General features: G+C 47.3%; 1 protein-coding gene across 1 annotated transcript; it reads left to right on the top strand.

Annotated features, from left to right (window-relative positions):
* Nucleotides 1–293: 293 nt before the first annotated feature.
* Nucleotides 294–20,791, top strand: LOC310784812 (GTPase IMAP family member 9-like; the record flags this gene model as incomplete). Its single annotated transcript, XM_083645852.1, has 3 exons — nt 294–312; nt 16,154–16,818; nt 20,744–20,791. The coding sequence occupies 3 exons, from the start codon at nt 294–296 to the stop codon at nt 20,789–20,791; spliced, it is 732 nt and encodes a 243-aa protein (XP_083501978.1).
* Between the last annotated feature and the right edge of the window lie 282 nt (nt 20,792–21,073).

Genomic DNA, 21,073 nt, shown 5'->3' on the forward strand with positions numbered 1-21,073 from the left:
AGCCACCAATATCTGTCATTGTGCCAAATTTCAGCCATTTACCAAATCACAGGAATTTGCGTTGAGGCAGATGAACAACGACAAGGACAAGAATAACAAACCAGCACAAAAACAATAGGGTTTTACTTTGTTTCGAACTCAAGCTCTCACTCTAGTGCCTTATTCGCTGCGCACGGAGCCCTATGGAAGACTGTCATTTTGCTCCGAAAAATTACTTTTCATTGAAACCGACCACCCACCAGTAGGTGGCGTGGTGCCCCCCTGGGGCTGACGTGGTTCCACGTGACTACGTCATGCCCCCGTCAGCCCCGGGTACGCCACTCATCGCTCCTTCCAGCCAGCAGAGGACGTGTTATCTAATAGCTCCATGTGTTAGCTCAAAGTTAGCGCTCTCAGTAGCTATAGAAATAAGGCTCGTTCCGTCTCACTTGCCCACCTTGAGAGGTTTGCGTGGACGAGGTAAAGCAGGCTTCGGGGACCCGATCCTGTTCTCTTCACCAGCGGCGTCGGAACAAGTCATCTAAAAGCTAAGAGTGTCTTCTTAAAGTTAACACCTGTATAAGAGGCTACCGCCGCGTAGCGTGCTTAACGTTTTCCCTGGCTGGGGTAGCCAATATTAAGCTTGAGAGCTGACCAAGGTCTGCGCTCAAAAATTGTGAAAGCTAGTTGCATACGTGCGATTAGCGTCAGTACTGTGTAGCACAGAACAATAGACTAATTAGCAGGCTGTGTCCCCAGACAGGGTAACGCACCCAGTATTGTGGCAGATAGCTAGCGTGCACCCGTGCAGTTAGTGTCTGTGTGCTAAGTACTTTAGGCGCCAGCTACCTCTGTGTAGGGCGCGCACGTTACTCCGGCTGGAGTAACGTTAAGCGAGAGTAGTAGCTAGAAGCCGTGCTCTCCAGTTAGCTAGATAGCTAGCTTGCTCCCGTGCAGCCAGCATCTAGCGTTGTGTAGCACTCCAGCTATCTTACCGTTGCAGGCTACTGTTAGTCAGCTTACACGGTATAACCCCCGTTAATTCCTGTTAGCAGAGAGAGGGGGGGACAGCCAGGTGCTGTTAGCTGTGAGGCTACGCTGGCCGGTTACGACCGGCACAATGAATGTGTGCACTGCCTAGGGCATGAGCACGCTGCACAGGCGTTGCTGGGACCTACATAGTGCTTGTAGTGTAGCTATTACTGACGTCGGCCCCGGAGGGGGCGCTCTGAGATATTAGCTGAGCGAATACGCTAGCTAGGTAAGCTCGCTCCACACTAGTGTGTTAGCCACTTCTCTCAGTACTTACGCCATCTTAGCCAGCTTGCTTGTCTGCTAAGTGTTGCTTGCCGTCGTGCAAATAGCATCTACTAGATTGTAACTTCCTCTGAGGAGTTTGTTCTGAGATTGACTAGATTCGCGGGCCGCTGGCTTTCAGCTTGCGGTCACGCTCGCTTCCCCATGTTACTCAGGGTAGAGACTCGCTGCACCGGCTTGTGCGTAGGCTTGTGTTAGCGCACGCTTGTCTCTCAGTGCTTACACTGCTTAAGGTCCGCTCTCAAAAGAGTGTGAAAGCTAGCTATACGTGCAGATAGCATTAGTACTGTTTAGCACAGAACGATAGTATTGTTGCAGATAGCTGGCGTGCACCCGTGCAGTTAGTATCTGTGTGCTAAGTACATTGGGCGCAAGCTACCTCCGTGTAGAGCACGCACATTTACTCCGGCTGGAGTAACGTTAGAATGGTCTACAATAGATGTACCGCCCCTTGCTGGCGCTACGCGTCCAGCAGGGGTTACAGCTCGCCAAGGTCTGGGCTCAGTGCCAGCCTTTGGCTTGTAGCTCTAAGGACAAGCCCACCGCCCTTGGTGCCCAGGGCCCGGGGTGGTTGGGAGCTCTCCATGGGTCACATTCCCTTTGTTGGGGCGTCCCCTGCAAGCGCAGGGAGCCTGACAGGGGGCACAGTGCACCTTCGTCCATGGCCACGGCCTGGCCTTGGTTGGCAGCGCTCAGGTCAAGCTCACCGGTTGGCTCACCAAGGCTGGGCTCAGTTCCAGCCTGCGGCTTGTAGCTTTAGGCCCAACGCACCCAAGGCCCGAGTTCAGTCGGGAGCTCCCCCAGGGTCACATACCCGTCATCAAGGCTCGCCTTGGTCCATGGCTACGGCCTGGCCTCGGCTAGAGGCTCCTAGGACAAGCCCACCATCAATGGCGCCGTGGGCCCATTGCTGGTCGGGAGCTCTCCTGGGGACCGTACTGCCGGACAAGTCCGCGTGCGGCCGGACTCAAAAGAGAACGGGGGGTTACTTCGATACAACGCACCCACGGGGCGCGTCAGTAGGCGGAGCTTGCATAAGAAATTCTCCCCCAGCATGCACAGCTTCTACGGAGCTGACCATGCGGCAGGGGGGCGTAGCCTCTCACGTCCTGCCCCCCCCATCAGGGTACCGGATCAGGTCCTGGTGCCCAACAATACACTCAGGACGGGTTCCGCTCCTTGGCCACAAGAGACCATCTTTGTCCAACAGGCTTGATGCCTGGGAGCACCTATGTTCCCCGTCCCCATTAAACAGCGCACCCTCCAGAAGGGATACGCTCTACAGTTGCCAGGCCCCCACCCACGTTCGACGGGACCCCCGGTACGGCCGTGGAGGGGGAGTCCATGGACATACTCCACAAGGAGGTTATTCGTTCCTCGCCAAAGGGGCGATTCGCTCGGTTCCCAAGGCAGAGGTGCACTTGGGTTTCTACCACAGGTACTTTGTCGTGCCCAAGAAGGACGGCTCCATGCGTCCAGAATTGGACCTTTGGCGTCTCAACAAGGCGCTGAGGAAGTTCCCGTTCCGAATGCTCTCTTTCCCCGCCTGTTCAACGCGTCGAGACAGGGGGATTTCTTTACTTCCGTGGATCTGAAAGATGCGTTCTTCCATGTCCACATGGTCAGGAGACATAGGAAATACCTGAGGTTCTCCTTCCTGGGGAAGGCTTACGAGTGCTGTGTCTTGCTATCCGGCAAGTCTTTCAGCCCGCGAACCTTCACGGTGTGCGTGGAGACAGCCTTGGCTCCCCTCCGCATGAGGGGGATCCGCATCTTCCTATATCTCGACGACGCTCTCATAGTGGCCGACTCGAGGGTCCGTGCCACGGAACATACCAAGGTGGTGACCGATCACCGGCAAACCTTACGGTTTTTGGTGAACTGGCAGAAGAGTTGCCTCGTCCCAGCGCAGGCGGCAACCTTCCTGGGGCTCGAGCTAGACTCCCTGCGAGCCTTTCGCCAGAGCGACAGGCTCACACGGTGCAGACAGCAAGCCAAGGATGTTAGGTCTGTGCCCTGGGTATCAGTGCACAGTGATGTTGGGCCTGATGGCCTCAGCACTGCATGTGCTCCGACTGGGGAGGCTACACATGCGCCCGTAGTCCAAATCTGGTTCCTCAGGCTTCGCCTGGACCCGGCCGGGGACCGTCATCGCAGGGTTCCTCTGACAGGTCAGGCCCGGCAGGCGCTGGCCATATGGGCGGACCCCCGTTACCTCTCGAGAGGTACTCGGTTGGGCCCTGTCCCGCTCAGGATGGTGATTCGCACCGACGCCTCCCTCTGGGGATGGGGTGCGATTTGCGGGCATTTTTCGGCGAACGGCCGGTGGGAGGCCCAGGAGCTTCGCCACATAAACGTGCTAGAGCTGAAGGCGATTCGCCTGGCTCTGCTTCAGGACAAGCCCACCATCAATGGCCCCGTGGGCCCATTGTTGGTTGGGAGCTCTCCTGGGGACGGCACTGCCGGACAAGTCCGCATGTGGTCGGACTAGAAAGAGAACGTTGCCTCCGCAGGCTGGGGGGACTGTGGAGGCAACGTTCACGTAACACTTCCAGCGGCTCACACATGGGCACCATGTTCTGATTCGCTCGGACAATATGGCAGTGATCGCCCACCTGAACAAACAGGGCGGTGTGCGGTCGGGGGCGCTGAACCAGTTAGCGGCGGGGATTCACCTGTGGGCGTATCCCCATCTCCTTTCAGTGTCGGCGGTTTATCTGCTGGGATGGCTGAATTACGGCGCCGACCTGCTGTCTCGAGGCTATCTATGCCCGTCATACTGAGTGGTGCCTCCACCCTCAGGTGGTGGAACAGATTTGGGCCAGGTTTGGTCGTGCCCGTGTCGATCTCTTCACATCGCGGCGCGGGACACACCGCCCACTGTGGTTCTCGATCCAGGAGGACAGCCCCCCGTTGGGACACGACGCACTAGCAAACGCGTGGCCACGGGAGGGGCTCTATGCGTTTCCACCGATCCCCCTGATCCGTCAGGTGTTGGACAGGACGTTCTAGTGGCCCCGTTCTGGCCCAGGCAGACATGGTTTGCGGACCTGGTCTGCCTGGCGCAAGGTCAGCCCTGCGCGTTGCCGGTACGGGCCGATCTCCTATCCCAGGCGGAGGGGGAGGTGTTCCACCCCTCCCCAGGCAGGTGGAAGCTACCAGTCTGGCTCCTGAACGGGACCAGTTGCTAGCCCAGGGCTTGCCCGATAATGTGGTATGCACTATTCAGAGTGCTAGGGCTGCTTCGACCCGCACTCAGTACACGTACAAGTGGCGGGTCTTTTCGCGTTGGTGCACAAGTAAGGGCGTGGATCCAGTGAACTGCAGTGTGCGACCAGTTCTCTGTTTCCTTCAGAGCCTGCTTGACGCGGGTCAGTCCCCGGTCGCTTAAGGTGTACGTAGCCGCGATTTCTGCTTGCCACATGGGAATTGAAGGGAGCCCCATGGGGGGCGTGCCCTTTGGTCTCGCGCTTCATGAAGGGGGCGCGTAAACTGCGCCCGCCGTCGCGGTGCGTTTTTCCCAAATGGGACCTGGTTACGGTGATGGACGGGCTAACAGGTCATCCGTTTGAGCCCTTGGACTCCGCCGATTTAAAGGTTCTGTCTTTAAAGACCACGCTGCTGCTGGCCTTGTCATCAGGAAAGAGAGTCGGTGACCTGATTGCCCTCTCGGTGCAGCAGGCCTGTATGGTTTTTGGGAATGATGGGCGCAGGGTTACGTTGCGACCTAACCCGGCTTACCAACCTAAAAATATTAATGCCAGCCAGGGGCGCCGTATAGGGGGGGAAACCTAGGACGATTCTAGGGGCCCTTGAAGCTGACAGGGGCCCTAAAAAAAAAAAAAAAAAAAGATTTGCAATTCCATCGCGGGCCACATAGGGGGCGCCCGCGGGCCGCCAGTTGAGTATCACTGGTCTAGTCTGTCCGGCGCCATCTGAACATTTATTCAACTTTTCTTAACTCATTGAGTGCCAGCCACTTTTGGAGAACGGACGCTCCCAGTGCCAGAGTTTCAGAGCGTTTTCCGTGATTTCTCGAGGCCCACAGAATATTGTGTGATATTACTATGTAAACACCGAACACGCACAAAGAACGAGCTGGCTCTATTGTATCATCAGCAAAAAAAAGTTTATTGATACCATTTTCCGTTCTTTAGTTATGAGCCGGAGAAGATAGGTCGTTTTGAGCAAATACAGGCGTTTCAAATTAGAAGCTGAGTTATTCCGCCTTTTGTGAAATGAAGCATTTCAAGCACATTCACTGACTCTGAAGATAATATTTTCTGATGTAGTGACGTGGTGTAGTTGTGTGGTGCCCTGCGGGGTGGTGCCCCATCCCCCTCTCCCCCCCCTCAGCTGCAAATTCCTCCCCACACTAACACACAGCCTAACACGCACCCAGGTCTATTTACGGAGTGCTCCGTTTTTGTGCGCCGGCTCCCAGCGCGACACGGAAGAGCCAAACCGGACTGCTGAGAATGGTTTGGCGTCGGGTGCTGCTTTTCTGGCGGCTAATCGTGTGGAGAAACTATACAGCAGAGACAGAGAGGCTCAGTTGTGGGCGCAGATTGACTGCTGTTCGCAGCCAACGTCATCTCCAGACAGAGCAATCTATATGGCTCTGGCAGCAGCATGCATCGGTTTCTCTTTGATCACAGCTTTTTCCTGCTGTTTTCCGGACCTTTCTCTAATCTGGAGAGCACTGTCGCCACCTAATGAGTCCGTAAAATAGGTTATACACCTCCAATAGCTCCAATATTTGTACAGGAGATGCCTGAGGCTTTGATCCACGTCACACCGTCAAAAAAACGCATTTGACGTCGATCGACGTCCTTGGCACTCTACGTCACTATTTACTTTGACGTCGATCGACGTCCTTGGCACTCAATGAGTTAACTACTGGAAATGACCCTGTTAGACCTTAGTGAAATGCTTACTTCACAGAGTGTTTACATTTCCCTCCTGTCTAGCGAACATTTAATCAATGCAAACAATTGTTTGCAAGCCGTTCCTAACTGATGAAGGAGGTGAGACACACACAGCAGCATTGTGTTGAATGACATGGTAGTTGGCACAATTGCAGTGGGTCTGTGGGGATTTATTTGTAATACTAATAATAATACTACTACTAATAATAATAATAATAATAATAGTAATAATAATAATAAAAAAATAAGAAGGATCAACACAATTTATTTGTCCACATAATGACCATTATATGAAAGGAAAAGCAGCCCACAAATGACAGCCAATGAGAAAAGGAGAACATAATGATATTAAGAGTGAATAATGATATCACAACAGTCTCATGCTAAACACTCTCCTGTTGGACTCCACATGTGTATCAATATTCTTTCTAGTCATTAGTTGATAGTGTTTCTTTGTTCCCTCTGGTGTATTCAGAGCAGAGAGAGAGTATGATGATTCAACAGGGATGAGAGTGAGAAAAGGAGCAAATATTGATGGTTAAGACTGAATAATGACAACACTACAGTGTTATCCTAATATAATTTAAAATGCGATATTATCCTCTAAATCAGCTTCAAACAGCCCAAATTTTTCGGCCGGCGCCCTTCGGACGCCGGCATCAGTGGGGCCCATACTATGTCCTGTCATGGGGCCCAAAATCCCTGGCGCCGCCCCTGATGCCAGCTTTAGGTCTATGGTCATAGACTTATCAGCATTCTGTCCCCCGCCGTTCAGTTCGGGTGAGGAGAGACGCTTGCACATGCTGTGCCCAGTAAGGGCGCTCTCGGCCTATGTGGCCAGGACGCGTTCATTACGCACTACAAACCAGTTGTTGGTCTGCTTTGGGCAGAAGGCCCAGGGTGGGCCCCTTTCCAAGGATCGCTTATCACACTGGATAGTGGAGGCGATTGCTTTGGCATACTCTGCCGTGGGTAAGATACCCCCGGAGGGTATCAAGGCGCATTCTACACGGGGTGTTGCGACATCCTCTGCGTTGTTACGTGGTGTTTCGGTGGAGGACATGTGTGCCGCGGCCTCATGGTCCTCTCATCACACGTTTGTTAGGTACTACAGTCTCAACGTGTCCGGTTCGCGGTTCGCGCACGTGGTACTGTCAGTGGCAAGAAAGTAGTATCGTTGCCGCTCTGGTTGACGGTCAGGCATGAACGTTGCCATACGGCCGTGGTTCACCGATGCCTTTCGGGTCACCCTGTCGGGTGCTCCCGGCAGCAAGGGCGGTTGAATTTGGCACTAGAGTGAGAACTTGAGTTTGAAACGAAGTAAAACGTTAGGGTTTTACGAGTGAGAACGAGAGCTCTCACTACCCAGCCTTGCTGCGTCGATGCGTCGTTGGTTGCGTCGGATCTCAGCTGGCTGGAAGGATGAGTGGCGTACCCGGGGCTGACGGGGCGTGACGTAGTCATGTGGAACCACGTCAGCCCCAGGGGGGCACCACGCCACCTACTGGTGGGTGGTCGGTTTCAATGAAAAGTAATTTTTCGGAGCAAAATTACAGTCTTCCATAGGGCTGCGTGCGCAGCGAATAAGGCACTAGAGTGAGAGCTCTCGTTCTCACTCGTAAAACCCGGGTTGTAGTACAACCCTAACGTTTCAACCCCTTCAGGGCTTGAACCCCTACAAAACATACATACATCATTGACATTTAACATTGCAATGTGGTTCTACCAGCTGCTCAAGGCGCTCATGTATGTAATAGATAAAGTGCTTGGGATCTCACGTAAGGGGTCCACAAGACACCAGCTGGGCAAGCCCAGGGCCGCCCATAAGGGGTAAGCTTCCAGGGGCGTCTAGGGAAGGCATTGAAGCCAGGCCAATTTTTTTTATTTTTTTTAACACTAAAATATATCTCCCATCCTGAAAATGCGGCAACTAATTTATTTTTTTGCAAGGAGTCGAACAAATACATAAAACACAGCAGCAGTAACAAGGCATGCTTGGGCAGGAGTGCTCCTGTGGAAAATAGTGCCATTCTGATGTAATCCCCCATCCGACCAGTGCAGTCGGATGGGGGAAGACGATTAGACGAAGACGAAGAGCTAATGTAGCTCGAAACGTTACCACTTGCACTTGGTGCAATAAAGCTATTGAAAAGGAGCCCTTGTAGTGTGCGAGCGTTTTTTCATTTGTTTCACCTTTGTTTTTATGGTGTAACACACAACACAGACAGGTGATAGCAAACAAAACAAGACCGGTGATAGCAAAATGTCAGGAGCAAAACAAAAGTCAGGATGCCAAACTCGCAAGGCAAAAAAAAAGTGGGAGCAGGCAAGGGCTTTAGACCCAAATAATAATCTGTTATTGATAATATGAGTAAAGCGCGTGCGGGGGGGGGGGGGGGGGGGGGCATAGTGGCTGGACCTCAGGGGCACTGCCATCTCTCTGGGAGGCCCTGGGCAAGCCAACCATCACCCCCAACCTCAGTCACCTGTCATTCTTAACCTCGTCAAAGTGGGCCAGAAACGGTTCACAGACAGTTGAGAACCTCCCAAGCGAGTTGGTCCTCAGGGACCTGAGTCTCTCCATCTATGTATGAGTTGTACCACAGACAGACTCCTTTCCCATAATGTCAGATAAATCAATGCCAAGTTCCCCCTGCCACGCCTCTCTAATTATCTCAGTAGAGGCCATGTTGCAGTTATTAAACAGACATACAAATCTTGAGATCAGATGCTCGAGTGAGAAGGGCTCAGCAATACATTAAAAAAAAGCATGTTCATTTGGAAGCGCTTCAAAGGTGTGAATCTTGGATCGAACATCATTTCTGATTTGCAGAAATCTGAGCCAGTTTGTGCCGGGCAACCCAAACTTCCCTTCAGTAGATCAAAGGATGCAAAATGGCCATCTATGTATAGGTCTTTGATGGAAACTACTAGTCCTTTCTCACTCCAGGCATGGTAGTTTTTGTCTAACCATGGAGCCAAAAATGAATGATTGAAAGACACGGCAGACTCAAAACACTCCTAATTATTTGATTTAAAATCCGGACAGAGTTTTTCATGACAAAATGTAAATGTAAATGTTCTAAGGTCCCAGGTTTCTCTAACTTAGCAAATAGCATGGCTGGCAAGGAAGAATTAACAATGGAGCTGTTGCTCTTTGAACAACTCTGGATATTGACAAGATTTTTGCCAAGCTGGACCTGATTTCCTCCGTTCACCTGCAGCTTTGAAACATAATTTACAGAAGGATCAATGTCAGCAACGTAACGTAAGGATTACACTGGAAGAAGCACCCACGTAAGGCATCATGCCTAGAAATAAGGTGGATAAGCAGCCCATTAATTTAATGGGAATCACCTTGAAACCCTAAATATACTGATACTGCTATTTGTGCACCAGCCAATATAAAAATCTGTTTCGAAATCACAATTCACTGTGTTGTCTTCTTGTACTTCTTGTGTCTTCTTGTACTTGTATATTACCTTGTATGATTTATCTTGTTATCTTCTCTGCATGGGATGTTCTATTTATGACTATATATGATTGTCCCACCAGCTGGAGATGATTCCCCTGCAACTACAGAGGATACCACCAAACCAGTGTTGGGGAAGCTACCCGGAAAATGTAGTAAGCTAAGCTACCAGCTACTCTACATTAATTATAGCTTCACTACATTGAAGCTATCTCCAGGGAAATGTAACAAGCTACACTACAAGCTACATGACAAAATAAAAGTAGCTTATACTGTACATCGAAGCTACTTTATTTGCCCAATCAATTTGATCTCAGTGATCAAGAAAAGGGAATTTGAGCACATCTGTAAGAGGCATATGGTTTTCCCACTGATATTCAAGGGGACAATATTAGGCTACTAGGCTATTACTGCAGATGGTAAAATTGGGAGAGAGGAATAATAGGAAAAACACTTTTGAACAGAACTTATTTCTAGATTCATAATAATGAGGATCACAGTGAAGTTTACTTAACACAGAAGTCCAAAAACAGAATTCCAAAATATTTTTTCAGGCCATAATAAACCATAATAAATAAAAGACTGTAACATAATAAACAAGAAAAATAACATAAGTTAGAACAACAACAACAACAACAACAACAACAACAACAACAACAACAAATTGGAGACTTGGGCATATTTGCAGGACAAACTATAGGCTTCATACACATTATTTTAATGCAACTCAAACTACAGTAGCAAAAGAATAAAGACCTGATCCAAACAGTAACACTAATGGGAAAAGGATATGTCCTCCAAATAACATGTGAGTATGGACAACTGTGGACAGTCACAACTAAGCTACTCGGAAAATGTACTAAGCTAAGCTACCAGCTATACTCTACATTAAAATATTCACCTTATTTTTGAGCGCCCCTATGGGCAGGCTCTACTTCCGGAAATGTGCGTGTTTATTCCGGTTGAAAGGACTCGCGTACTGCGACAACATTATTATAGCCCACTGCCCAGTGCACTTCTCTGGAAATGGTGCTCTTCAGTCGGCCTCTTTTAATGTCTACACAGTATATGTCCAGAAAGTGATAACACACATTCAGCCCACGCTTCCAGTAGCTACAGAAGAAACAGTGACTCATCAGGACATCAACACGTAAGTTGCGTTAGCTGATACATTTAATCAATGTAACGTAGGTCCGACTAGAGACCATTAACGCTAGTTTAGCTTTGTTTAACCACAGACTGTAAACTCCACTCGCTCTCTCGTTTATTAAAGGGGTGTCTGTGGTGGAAAGGGGGGGGAGTGTCTGTGTGAGGGTGTCTGTGTGTGTGGGGGTGGGCGGTGTCTGAGCGTTGGGGTGGGTGGGGGGTGTCTGTGTGTGTGGGGGGGTGGGGTGTCTGCGGGCAGGGTGGGGGCGCTGATGTCACGTTTGTGACACAAAACGTGACTGACAGACAGTCAGGCACCGCCAACCCGCCCGTCCACCTAGGCCAGGCATGTCCAAAGTCCGGCCCGCGGTCCAATTTTGCAGCCCGCGGACCGATTTTAAATGGCCCGTGGCTTGTCTCTCAAAATATACGTGGCCCTCCACCCAGCATTTGTTAATCAAGCAAGTTAATTTTGCATTTTCTCTGTTCACCTAATGATGACAGCAGCACTATAATACAATTTGTAGACAAGCACCAAGTAGATACAACACAGGTGGAACTAATGTTTTCAGACAGTAAACAAAATCCTTAAGAGTACAATTGTATTGTATGTGATTTTTTTCTATAACCATATGATGAGAGAAGCAGCTGGCCCCCAGGTATTTTCACATGATCTAATCTGGCCCCCATTCACAAAGGTTTGAACACCCCTGGTCTAGGCAATTTTATTATAGGATTTGAAGTTGTCACATGGTTCCCTGGGCGCAGCTCTGCTGCAGACCCTGTGCTCACCACTGTCTGCTTTTTTGAGACTTTAAACCTATTTTATTGGTTCTTTTAAGCAGTTCTTCTGTCTGATGTGGATTGTTGGAATCGCTATTGCACCTGGCATATGTCGCCATAATGTACTTCGCACCATTATGCACACTTTTCTGCCTTGTTGCGTTTGCGCCTGGGAACAATGGCTGGGCTGGGCTGGGCTAGCTCAGATGGTAGAGACCCAGACTTACAATTTACCAATCTTCGGGTTCAGGGTTAGAATCTCACCTGGAGTGAGTGTTTATTTGATAAGGATATCTTTCACTTTATATTAGGGTACGCAAAAAGAGTAACAAATGGACAGGTAATGATTCAGTATTCATAAACTACTGAGTATGATGCACCACTTTACAATAGGGTACACAAAAAAAATAACTAATGGACATGTAATAATTAAGTAATGAGTAACTAACAATTAACTATATACTCACAAACTGACCATTGACTAACCATTAACTAATGAGTAATTACTCTACTAAGGAACTAACAACTAATCATGAACTAATGATTAACTACTATACTCACAATGTGTCCTTAACTAAGGATTAACTAATGGTTAACTAATATATTCACGCACTGATATTTAATAATCATTAACGAACGATGAACTACTCTACTCATGGAACTGACCGACTAATCAGTAACTAATGATTAACTACTATCTTCACGAGCTGACATTTAGTAATCATTAAGTATTGATTAACTACTCTACTCAGGAACTTAGATACTAATCATTAACTAATGACTACCTACTCATTACCTATGATTAACTAGTGATTGACTAATGACAAATTATTCCTTAGCTACTCATTAACTAACTATTAGTTAATGATTAGTTTACTAGTAACTACTACAGTATTTGTGTACGTTATTGTAAAGTGTTACCGCACTTTGCGTATCCCAGCCATCTAAACAGCATGTTCAATCTGTGGAACATTTATTCCTTAAATGAAAGTCTATAGCTCAGAACATAGACTTAGTAATGCACTAATGCTTGCTGCTTCTTTTTAAGCCTTCAAACGCATGCGCGGGCGCACACTCACACACACAGACACACAGACACACACACACACACACACACACACACACACACACACACACACACACACACACACACACGTCCTTGTTATAACTGTCCCTGGTCTCCCCTACTTTCGTGTTGCATGAAACAAGGGGCGGAGTGCAGTTCACGGATCATGGTGTTTGTAAACACGGGCACATGGCCTAATCTAGTTTTATTTGGCGTTTCAAGGAAGATTTGGACTTTTGGGATTAATTATAATAAGGACTAACAGGATCGGAGAAAAAAACTAACTTTATCGTTGCTGCATTGGGTGAGTGTTTATTAGCGTTAATCAGAAATATATGCAGAAAGTGTGTAGATTTGACCACTTCTGGGAATGGTAACGTAGCCTATTATTGATTGTGATAGCATGCTGTGCTGCGTGTAATTGATGCGGCTGGTGGTGTGTTTTGTGGCTCACCGGTGTCTAGTTGGAGTGATATCTGCATCTGATCTCCTCTCTCCCTCTCTCTGTAAGGTTGCAGTCAGATTGTGTGTGATACAGTGACCTATCAGGCAGGCAGTCTCCAATGCTTAAAACACTCGCATCGTATTAAATAGAGAGCCGCAGGAATGAGTCCGGAAAACATCGATGGTAAAACTTTTTTCGCCTATGGGATTTTTGAATGGGTTTTTGGCGCGATGCTTCAAATAACCAGAAGAACCAGTGTTCAGCAGGATAATCTTCACACATGAATACCACTTTTATAAGTTTTTAAGCTTTTACGTGCCGTTAAAAGGGCGGCTAGCTAGCAAACGGCCAAATAAGAGTACACTGTTGAGTCGACGGGGATATTATATGTCAATAACGTCATCACTTCAAAGGACGAACACAGAAATTCTCTTACCCTCACCTGGTTCAGCCCGGGGTAATCAGTGCACAGCAGCGCACACATCAACAACCCTCCAGGTTGAGTGGTGACGTGACGTGGAAGCCTATGCGACACTGTGTGTCTGGATTAGCTTAGCACGAGCTTTTTACTTCTAGGGCTCGCATTTACGCTTCAAAACTCATGAAAGTGGTCCTCATGTGTGAAGATTATCCCACTGAACAATGGTTTGCGTTTGATTAAGCTTGCGTTGCCCAGAGACCTTATTTGAAGCATCACGCCAAAACCCATTCAAAAATCCCATAGGCAGAAACAGTGAAGAACCATGAAGTCCGGGACTTCCGCGTTCCGACTACAAAAATACGTCATCCCTGTGGCTCTCTATTGCACGCAGCTTTTTTCTTCCTTGATCAACACAGCTGTGGTGACTGACAACACAGTGCAATCTCACTCTGTTCACATGCATGATGCTGCGGTTGTTCATCTGTGTCCGTGACGGCGCATTGCTCAAAGTTTAGTGAAGCATTTAGTGATAATTTAGGCGATGGATCGAATTGGATTCTACTTCTTTTTCCCACCAAATATCCAATCCAGTGATTTGGGCCGGATAGGATCCGATACCGATATCGATATACACTATCTAGCCCACACTAAGGCTCTTGAATCATGGTGTAACATTAGCCAGCTGGAAATCAACGTGGCTAAAACTAAAGAACTAATCATGTGTACCAAACAAGATCTGGAAACAGCCAGTTTCACTTGTTTTTACTATCCCTTGTGACTATTCATGACCATATCACCCATATATATATATGTACCCATGTATATTCTACCTGTTCGGCTCTCTCTCCTCCTGCTCCCTCCCCACCTACTCCCTTTCCCTGCTCTCCCCTCCCCCACATTCCCTTGTTCCCTCCCCACCTCCTCCATTTCCCTGTTCTCTCTAAATTCAAATATCTTGGTACAGTCTTAGACTGTCAGGTGGGCTTCTCTGAAAACACAGAGTATCTTTTTAAGAAATGCTCACAGTGACCCTATGCTCCAAATCATTTTATTTCACTCATGGCCGGTGCCCTAAACAAATGTTTGACACCCTAAAATGCCAAAATGTCAACCCTGCCGACTCAACATTGACTACGTTTACATGCACACAATATTCCACTATTCGGAAAATGACAATATTCAGAATTTGATAATGATGATGTAAACAGCATATTCCAGTTGTATTTTCCGAATTTGGCCCTTTTCCGAATTTGGCCTTTTCCGAATTTGGCATTTTCCGAATTTGGCATTTTTCGATTAAGACGTGGGTTATTCCAGTATTATTCAGGTTTTAGGAGGATTCTTTGATCATATACAGCGCATTCGGAATATGCGTCTCAATCAGGGTTTTTACCGCAGTTTGCGATGCATGTTGCCTGTTTGCGGGCAGCTGATGTGTGCTAGAAAGCGCTAGAACAGGTGATATAATCATATAATCCATCATCTCTGGCATGCAAAAAGAAAAGACGACATTTCTGATTGGCAGGAGATGAGAAACATCGATTTAAAGAGAGAGATAATTAAAGAGAGAGTGGCGCCCACGGAATTCCAAAATGCTTGCGAGGTAATAACGTACTAGCCTACTTTTTATGAAAGACTTGGATGTGTAAAGCCCTGTAAAAGGGGGATATGGTGTGGAAACAATAGATGACGCTGCTTTCCCACATCAAAGTGTATTTTGTCTGAAGGGCGGAAGCAGTGCGTCCCACAATATCCCTCCAAGCGCTTAGGCGCCGCCTGCTGGTGCCCTCCAGTAATTACTACTGTTTGTGAAACTTACGAAACCTGAGCATAATAAAACAGAACATGTATGCTGTTCTCAAATGACTAAACATAGCTAGAAATGCAACCATGAAACACCACAACATAACTATGAAATCACTATAAAAACAAATGCTTCATGTTATTCTGCTATACCCGAATACTATGAGTTTTTACTGCTTTTAATTATTCTAAACATACTTTATCAATTGGTCCCAAGCATTTTAACCGATTTTGTGCCTTTTAACAAAATATGAGTTTTTACTGCTTTAACTATTCTAAACATACTTTTATCAATTGTTCCCATGACTGTATGATCCTTCTAATCTTAGCACAGGCCATGCATTTATTGTGCTATACCCGAATTCCATCTATCACAGATGCATAAATATTGCAACGCCTAACTTTTCAGCAGCAAGCTCCTGAAATGGACCAAGTGATGCTGGTAAGAATAGAGTCAGTGCTGCTCTCTTGTTTATTCTCAACAGAAAAACTCAGCTGTTTCCATCTGCATCTCTCTCTCTCCCCCTCCCTGACGTGTCGGAGAGGGCGAGCTACGGCCTCATGTAAACAGGAATATTAGTGGATTATTAATTTAGTTGGAATATTGTCATTTTCCGAATATGGGCAATAACCGGAATATTGTGTGTATGTAAACGTAGTCACTGAAGACTCGGGACTTGGACACAAACACTGGGGCTCGAGACTCAACGCGAGATATAGTGACTTGATTACAACACTGCTATAAGCTCAACAATGTGAGATATGTAACTGATATGCACTTGTTCTTCCACAGAGGAATTGAGGATTGTGATGGTGGGAAAGACTGGAGTGGGAAAGAGTGCAGCAGGAAACACCATCCTGAGGAAAGAAATATTTAAAAAGGATGCCTCCCCTTCCTCTGTGACATCAGACTGTAAAATATTCACAGTGACTGTGGATGATATAAAGGTGTCTGTGGTTGACACTCCTGGCCTGTTTGACCCAGAGGAACCCCAGGAGAAGGTCATCAAGAAGATTGAGAAGTGCATCAAAATGACCTCTCCTGGTCCCCATGCATTCCTGGTGGTGTTACAGGTGGGCAGATTCACTAAGGAGGAGGGGAAGACAGTGAAGATCATTCAGGACATCTTTGGTGTTGAGGCAAACAAGTACACAATTGTGCTGTTCACTCATGGAGACAATCTGGATGGTAAAGACATCAAAACATTTATCGGAGAGAATGGAGAACTTTTAGAGTTGACAAAACAGTGCCGTGGTGGATATCATGTATTTGACAACAGAGACAATAAGAATGAGGATCAGGTCACAAAGCTGCTGCAGAAGATTGAAAAGATGGTGAAAAACAATGGAGGAAAGCACTACACCAGTGAGATGTTCAAGAAGGCTCAAGAGAAGAGACTAGCGAAGGAACAAAAGAAACTACGGGTGAAGGTAGAAAAGGAGAAACAGAAAGAACAGGTGAGGGTAGAAAAGGAGAAACGAAGGCACAAGATAAACAAAGAGAATGCAACTATGGGTGGAGTTGCTGGTGGAGCAGTAGCAACCATTGTGAGCACTTTAATAGTAGGGGTAGTGGAAGGTTTTGTAGTAGGTTCTGTTGGAGGGCCAATTGGTATGGTGGTAGGGATAGTAATTGGAGGAGTTGGTGGTGTAATCGTGGGAGTATTGGCTGGAAGAGCTGTCGGAACAGAAACTAAAACAGGTTGGCGGCGTGTTTGGGGGCAGGTGCGGACAAATCTGTGGGGGAATAGAGAGCCGCAGGGATGACGTATTTTTGTAGTCGGAACGCGGAAGTCCCGGACTTCCTGGTTCTTCACTGTTTCTGCCTATGGGATTTTTGAATGGGTTTTTGGCGCGATGCTTCGAATAAGGTCTCTGGGCAACACAAACTTAATCAAACGCGAACCAGTGTTCAGCGGGATACTCTTCACACATGAGGACCACTTTCATGAGTTTTGAAGCGTAAATGCGAGCCCTAGAAGTAAAAAGCTTGTGCTAAGCTAATCCAGAACTACACACAGTGTCGCATAGGCTTCCACGTCACGTCACTCACCACTCAACCTAGTGTTGTTGATGTGTGTGCTGCTGTGCACTGATTACCCCGGGCTGAACCAGGTGAGGGAAAGAGAATTTCTGTGTTCGTCCTTTGAAGTGATGACATTATTGACGTATAATATCCCTGTCGACTCAACAGTGTAGTCTCATTTAGCCGTTTGCTAGCTAGCCGCCCTTTTAACGGCACGTAAAAGCTTAAAAACTCATAAAAGTGGTCCTCATGTGTGAAGATTATCCTGCTGAACACTGGTTCGCGTTTGAAAAAGCTTGTGTTAACCACAGACCTTATTTGAAGCATCGCGCCAAAAACCCATTCAAAAATCCCATAGGCGAAAACAGTGAAGAACCGGGAGTGTTAGCATCGTTGTTTTCCGGACTCATTCCTGCGGCTCTCTATTAACTGAAGCAGTTAGGGGGCATACACTTAGAAAACTTGAATGTTCTCCAAAGAGGGAATTTGTTGTACAACACAGAACATATAGACACATTAAAAGGGTTAGGGTTAGAGAAGGTAGAACCTGAGCGACACTGCAGCAGCCAAAATTACCTTCTGAATTTTCAAGTTTCTTTTGGATTCTAGAGTGAGATAAACTCTTATTCTTTGCATCGGCCTCAACAAGAAACAACAAGAAACAACTTTCTACAATAATCTGGACAAAAAAAGAAAGAAAGAAGCCAGAAATAACAAGATAATCACAGTAGAAAAGCAACTGCTAAGCCTACCCTCCTCCGACCACACTCTACAACAGAGCAGGTACTGTAGGAGCTGACCCTCCTCCGCCCACCGGCCAGGTGCAGCAGCAAAGCAGCAGAGGCCACCAGCACCATGACCCACCTTCCGCTAGAGAGCCCTCGGGCCTGCCAATACGGGCCGAGGCCGGGCTTGTTTTTTCCTTTTTTTAATTAATAGGTCCGGGCCGGGGTCGGGCCCGTTTAAATAATTAAATTAAATAACGTTGTAGTACTCGCTTGATTTTACACAGCAGAGCCGAAAATGTAACATAGCAACGTTGCTATTTTACAATTTTTTTGGAGATCGGGTTGCAGTCAGACAAAGAGGAGTGCACAGACACTCCCCCAGCCACAGACCCTCACGTGACGTTACGTTAGTCTGCCAGTCATACTCATGTCATGAGATGTAGCTTTCCGCTCAGTCAGGGACAGACAGCGTGCTGTGTCAGTATGTAAAAAAACAACGAAACAAGCCGTGTGTGCCGTGTCCGTCGGTGTACAGCAGACTGCTTCGAACAGAGAGAGAGAGAGAGAGAGAGAGAGAGAGAGAGAGAGTCAAATAGAGAGAGAGGCTGCAGGAGCAGGACGGCCGCGCCGCCAGCAGCAGCTGAGGAACAGAGAGAGAGGGAGAGATGTGTCATTATATTGTAATATTGGCTTCGGGCCTCGCAACGGGCTCGGGCCAATTAATTTCATAACTCATCCGGGCCGGATCGGGCACGGGTCTGCATGTCACGGGCCGGGGAGGGCTCGGGCCGAGATTTCAGGCCCGCGCAGCTCTCTACCTTCCGCCGAGTGCTGAGCCTACCCTCTACCCTCCAGAGGTCAAACATGACAACACCAGCAAACAGCACAAACAGAAGCTGATGCAGGAGAGGCAAGAGTGTCTATTTGCAGACCTCTACAAAAAGAGTGACATGAGTAACCTCATCTTTTTCACTGACCAACCGATTGCATGGCACACAGCAATTCCATCCCACTATTAGTCCGTCGAAACGGGGGAAGTCTTAACAGAAAAGAATCCTCGGCTCTTGTAAAATGAGCCAGAATCCTCAAAAAAAAACCTGGCAGAACCTACCTACAGCATTGAAAAAAGGGCTGGCAGTCAATGTGTTAATACGTCATTGGCAGTCAACCGTTGGATTTTTTTTGACGGATTAATACGTCATTGGCAGTGAACGTGTTAAACACCAATGAAGAAGAAGGCTTGCCTTCCAGCACTTCAGCCAGCCATTATTAAACACTAACGAAGAAGAAGGCTATGTTAGCTTGTTGTTGGCTGCTGTGATGATATTGTGGTTTTGGTCCGGCTATAGATAACATTAGCTTAGCTCTTTGCTAACAAGACTATGGAATTACCACACAGAAGCTAATAATGTTACCGTCTTGTGTGGATAATGTAACAGTCACAAATATGCCTAACCTTACTACCGTTGTGCATTGTTTGACTGACTGCAGTAACATATCTGTTCCCTTTGGTCAGCAGTTGGCTGCTGAGGCTGCCTATCATAACATTAGCTTGCTTTCTAACTAATATAGATAATCGATTACCACCCAGAACTCCACTAATAATGTCACCATCTTGCATGGATAATAACAGTCGTAAATATGCCTAACATTACTACTGTTATGCTTCTGGAACATTGTTTGACTGTTCCGTTTGGTCGCGTCTCGCTCACATCAGCCCTAGTCATTAGAGTGTACGGAGCAAGCTATTTCCATCAAATGTGAGTATCCAAAACATGACCAAACATGCCACCATGACGTCTGCTAATCCGTCCAGAATCCCTCTGGCTGATAAATTGTCCAGGTTGCCGTTTTCAAGTGACTTTTATCAGCTAACATTACAAAGCAACACCTCTGCTGTCATTCATTGTGTTTAGCCAGGCAGCTGCTGGGCGCGTGCGAGTACAGTGCACGCGCGCCAGCTCGCGCTCATGCTTATTATATGCCAATATCACATCTAAGCACCAGTGCATGTCAGTCAGCACAGCGATAACAACATCCAATATCACTGCCCCAAAATGTGACAAAGTACAAATAACTGAAGGAATAGCGTTACATTTTTTGTTTCTTCTATAAATTTACATTGCATTGTACGTTTTCTTATTGTGCAAATAAAACATAAATGCATTCTCATTTGTTAGTTAACATTTCTTGGTGCAAGCAATTTTTTCCAGAATTTTTTTTAACAAATTATGCTTTAATGTATTGCATCATAATTGAGGAGTGTAAAAGGCCAAAAATGGGTATGTTATCAAGGTGTGAAATACTGTTTTCAGCTGTAGTGCTTTTTTATCGCTTGCGTTCACAGCTGATCTGATAAATAGCCAAGCCGGTAGTTTATGGATATTACTGGGTTTTTTGGCCAATCTAAATGGGCTCTAGAGGCAACACCACAGTACTCTAAGACACTGTTGGACTGGCCTTATTTGGCGTTGCCTCAGACCTTCAGAAAAAAGAACAGATTGAGGTAAAGACAAAGGTCAAAGTCTGCATCTCACCAGTTGCTGTCTGAAGAGTTGAGGGAAGAACTGGACATTCCTCCAGATGAAAATCACCTGTGAAGGTCAGATTGTCCTCTCCTCTGCCCCAGCCTCCCCGTGACCCCTCTGATCCTAGCCTGGCCAGAGGTCAGCTGTGAACACTGTGGCCAGTAGGTGGTGGCCTGGGAAATGCCTGAGCACAATGCCTATCACTTTTCTCTGGACCTTCAGAACTCATTTTCCTCTTCATCCACGAACACAACTGCCATCTCTCTCTCTTCTTCCAACACCTCCTCTACGTCCATCGTTCCTCTGTCCCGTGTCAGAATAGGAGGAGCAGGTACAGCCATCCCGGGGGAAGACAAAGTCCAGGGGCCAGTCAGGACCTCAGCCAGAACTGCCTAATTCCTGCATCGGAAACATAGTAGGTACTCTGGATT

The sequence above is a fragment of the Poromitra crassiceps genome (assembly GCF_964638095.1).
Source record: "Poromitra crassiceps genome assembly, chromosome: 11".
NCBI lineage: Eukaryota > Metazoa > Chordata > Actinopteri > Beryciformes > Melamphaidae > Poromitra > Poromitra crassiceps.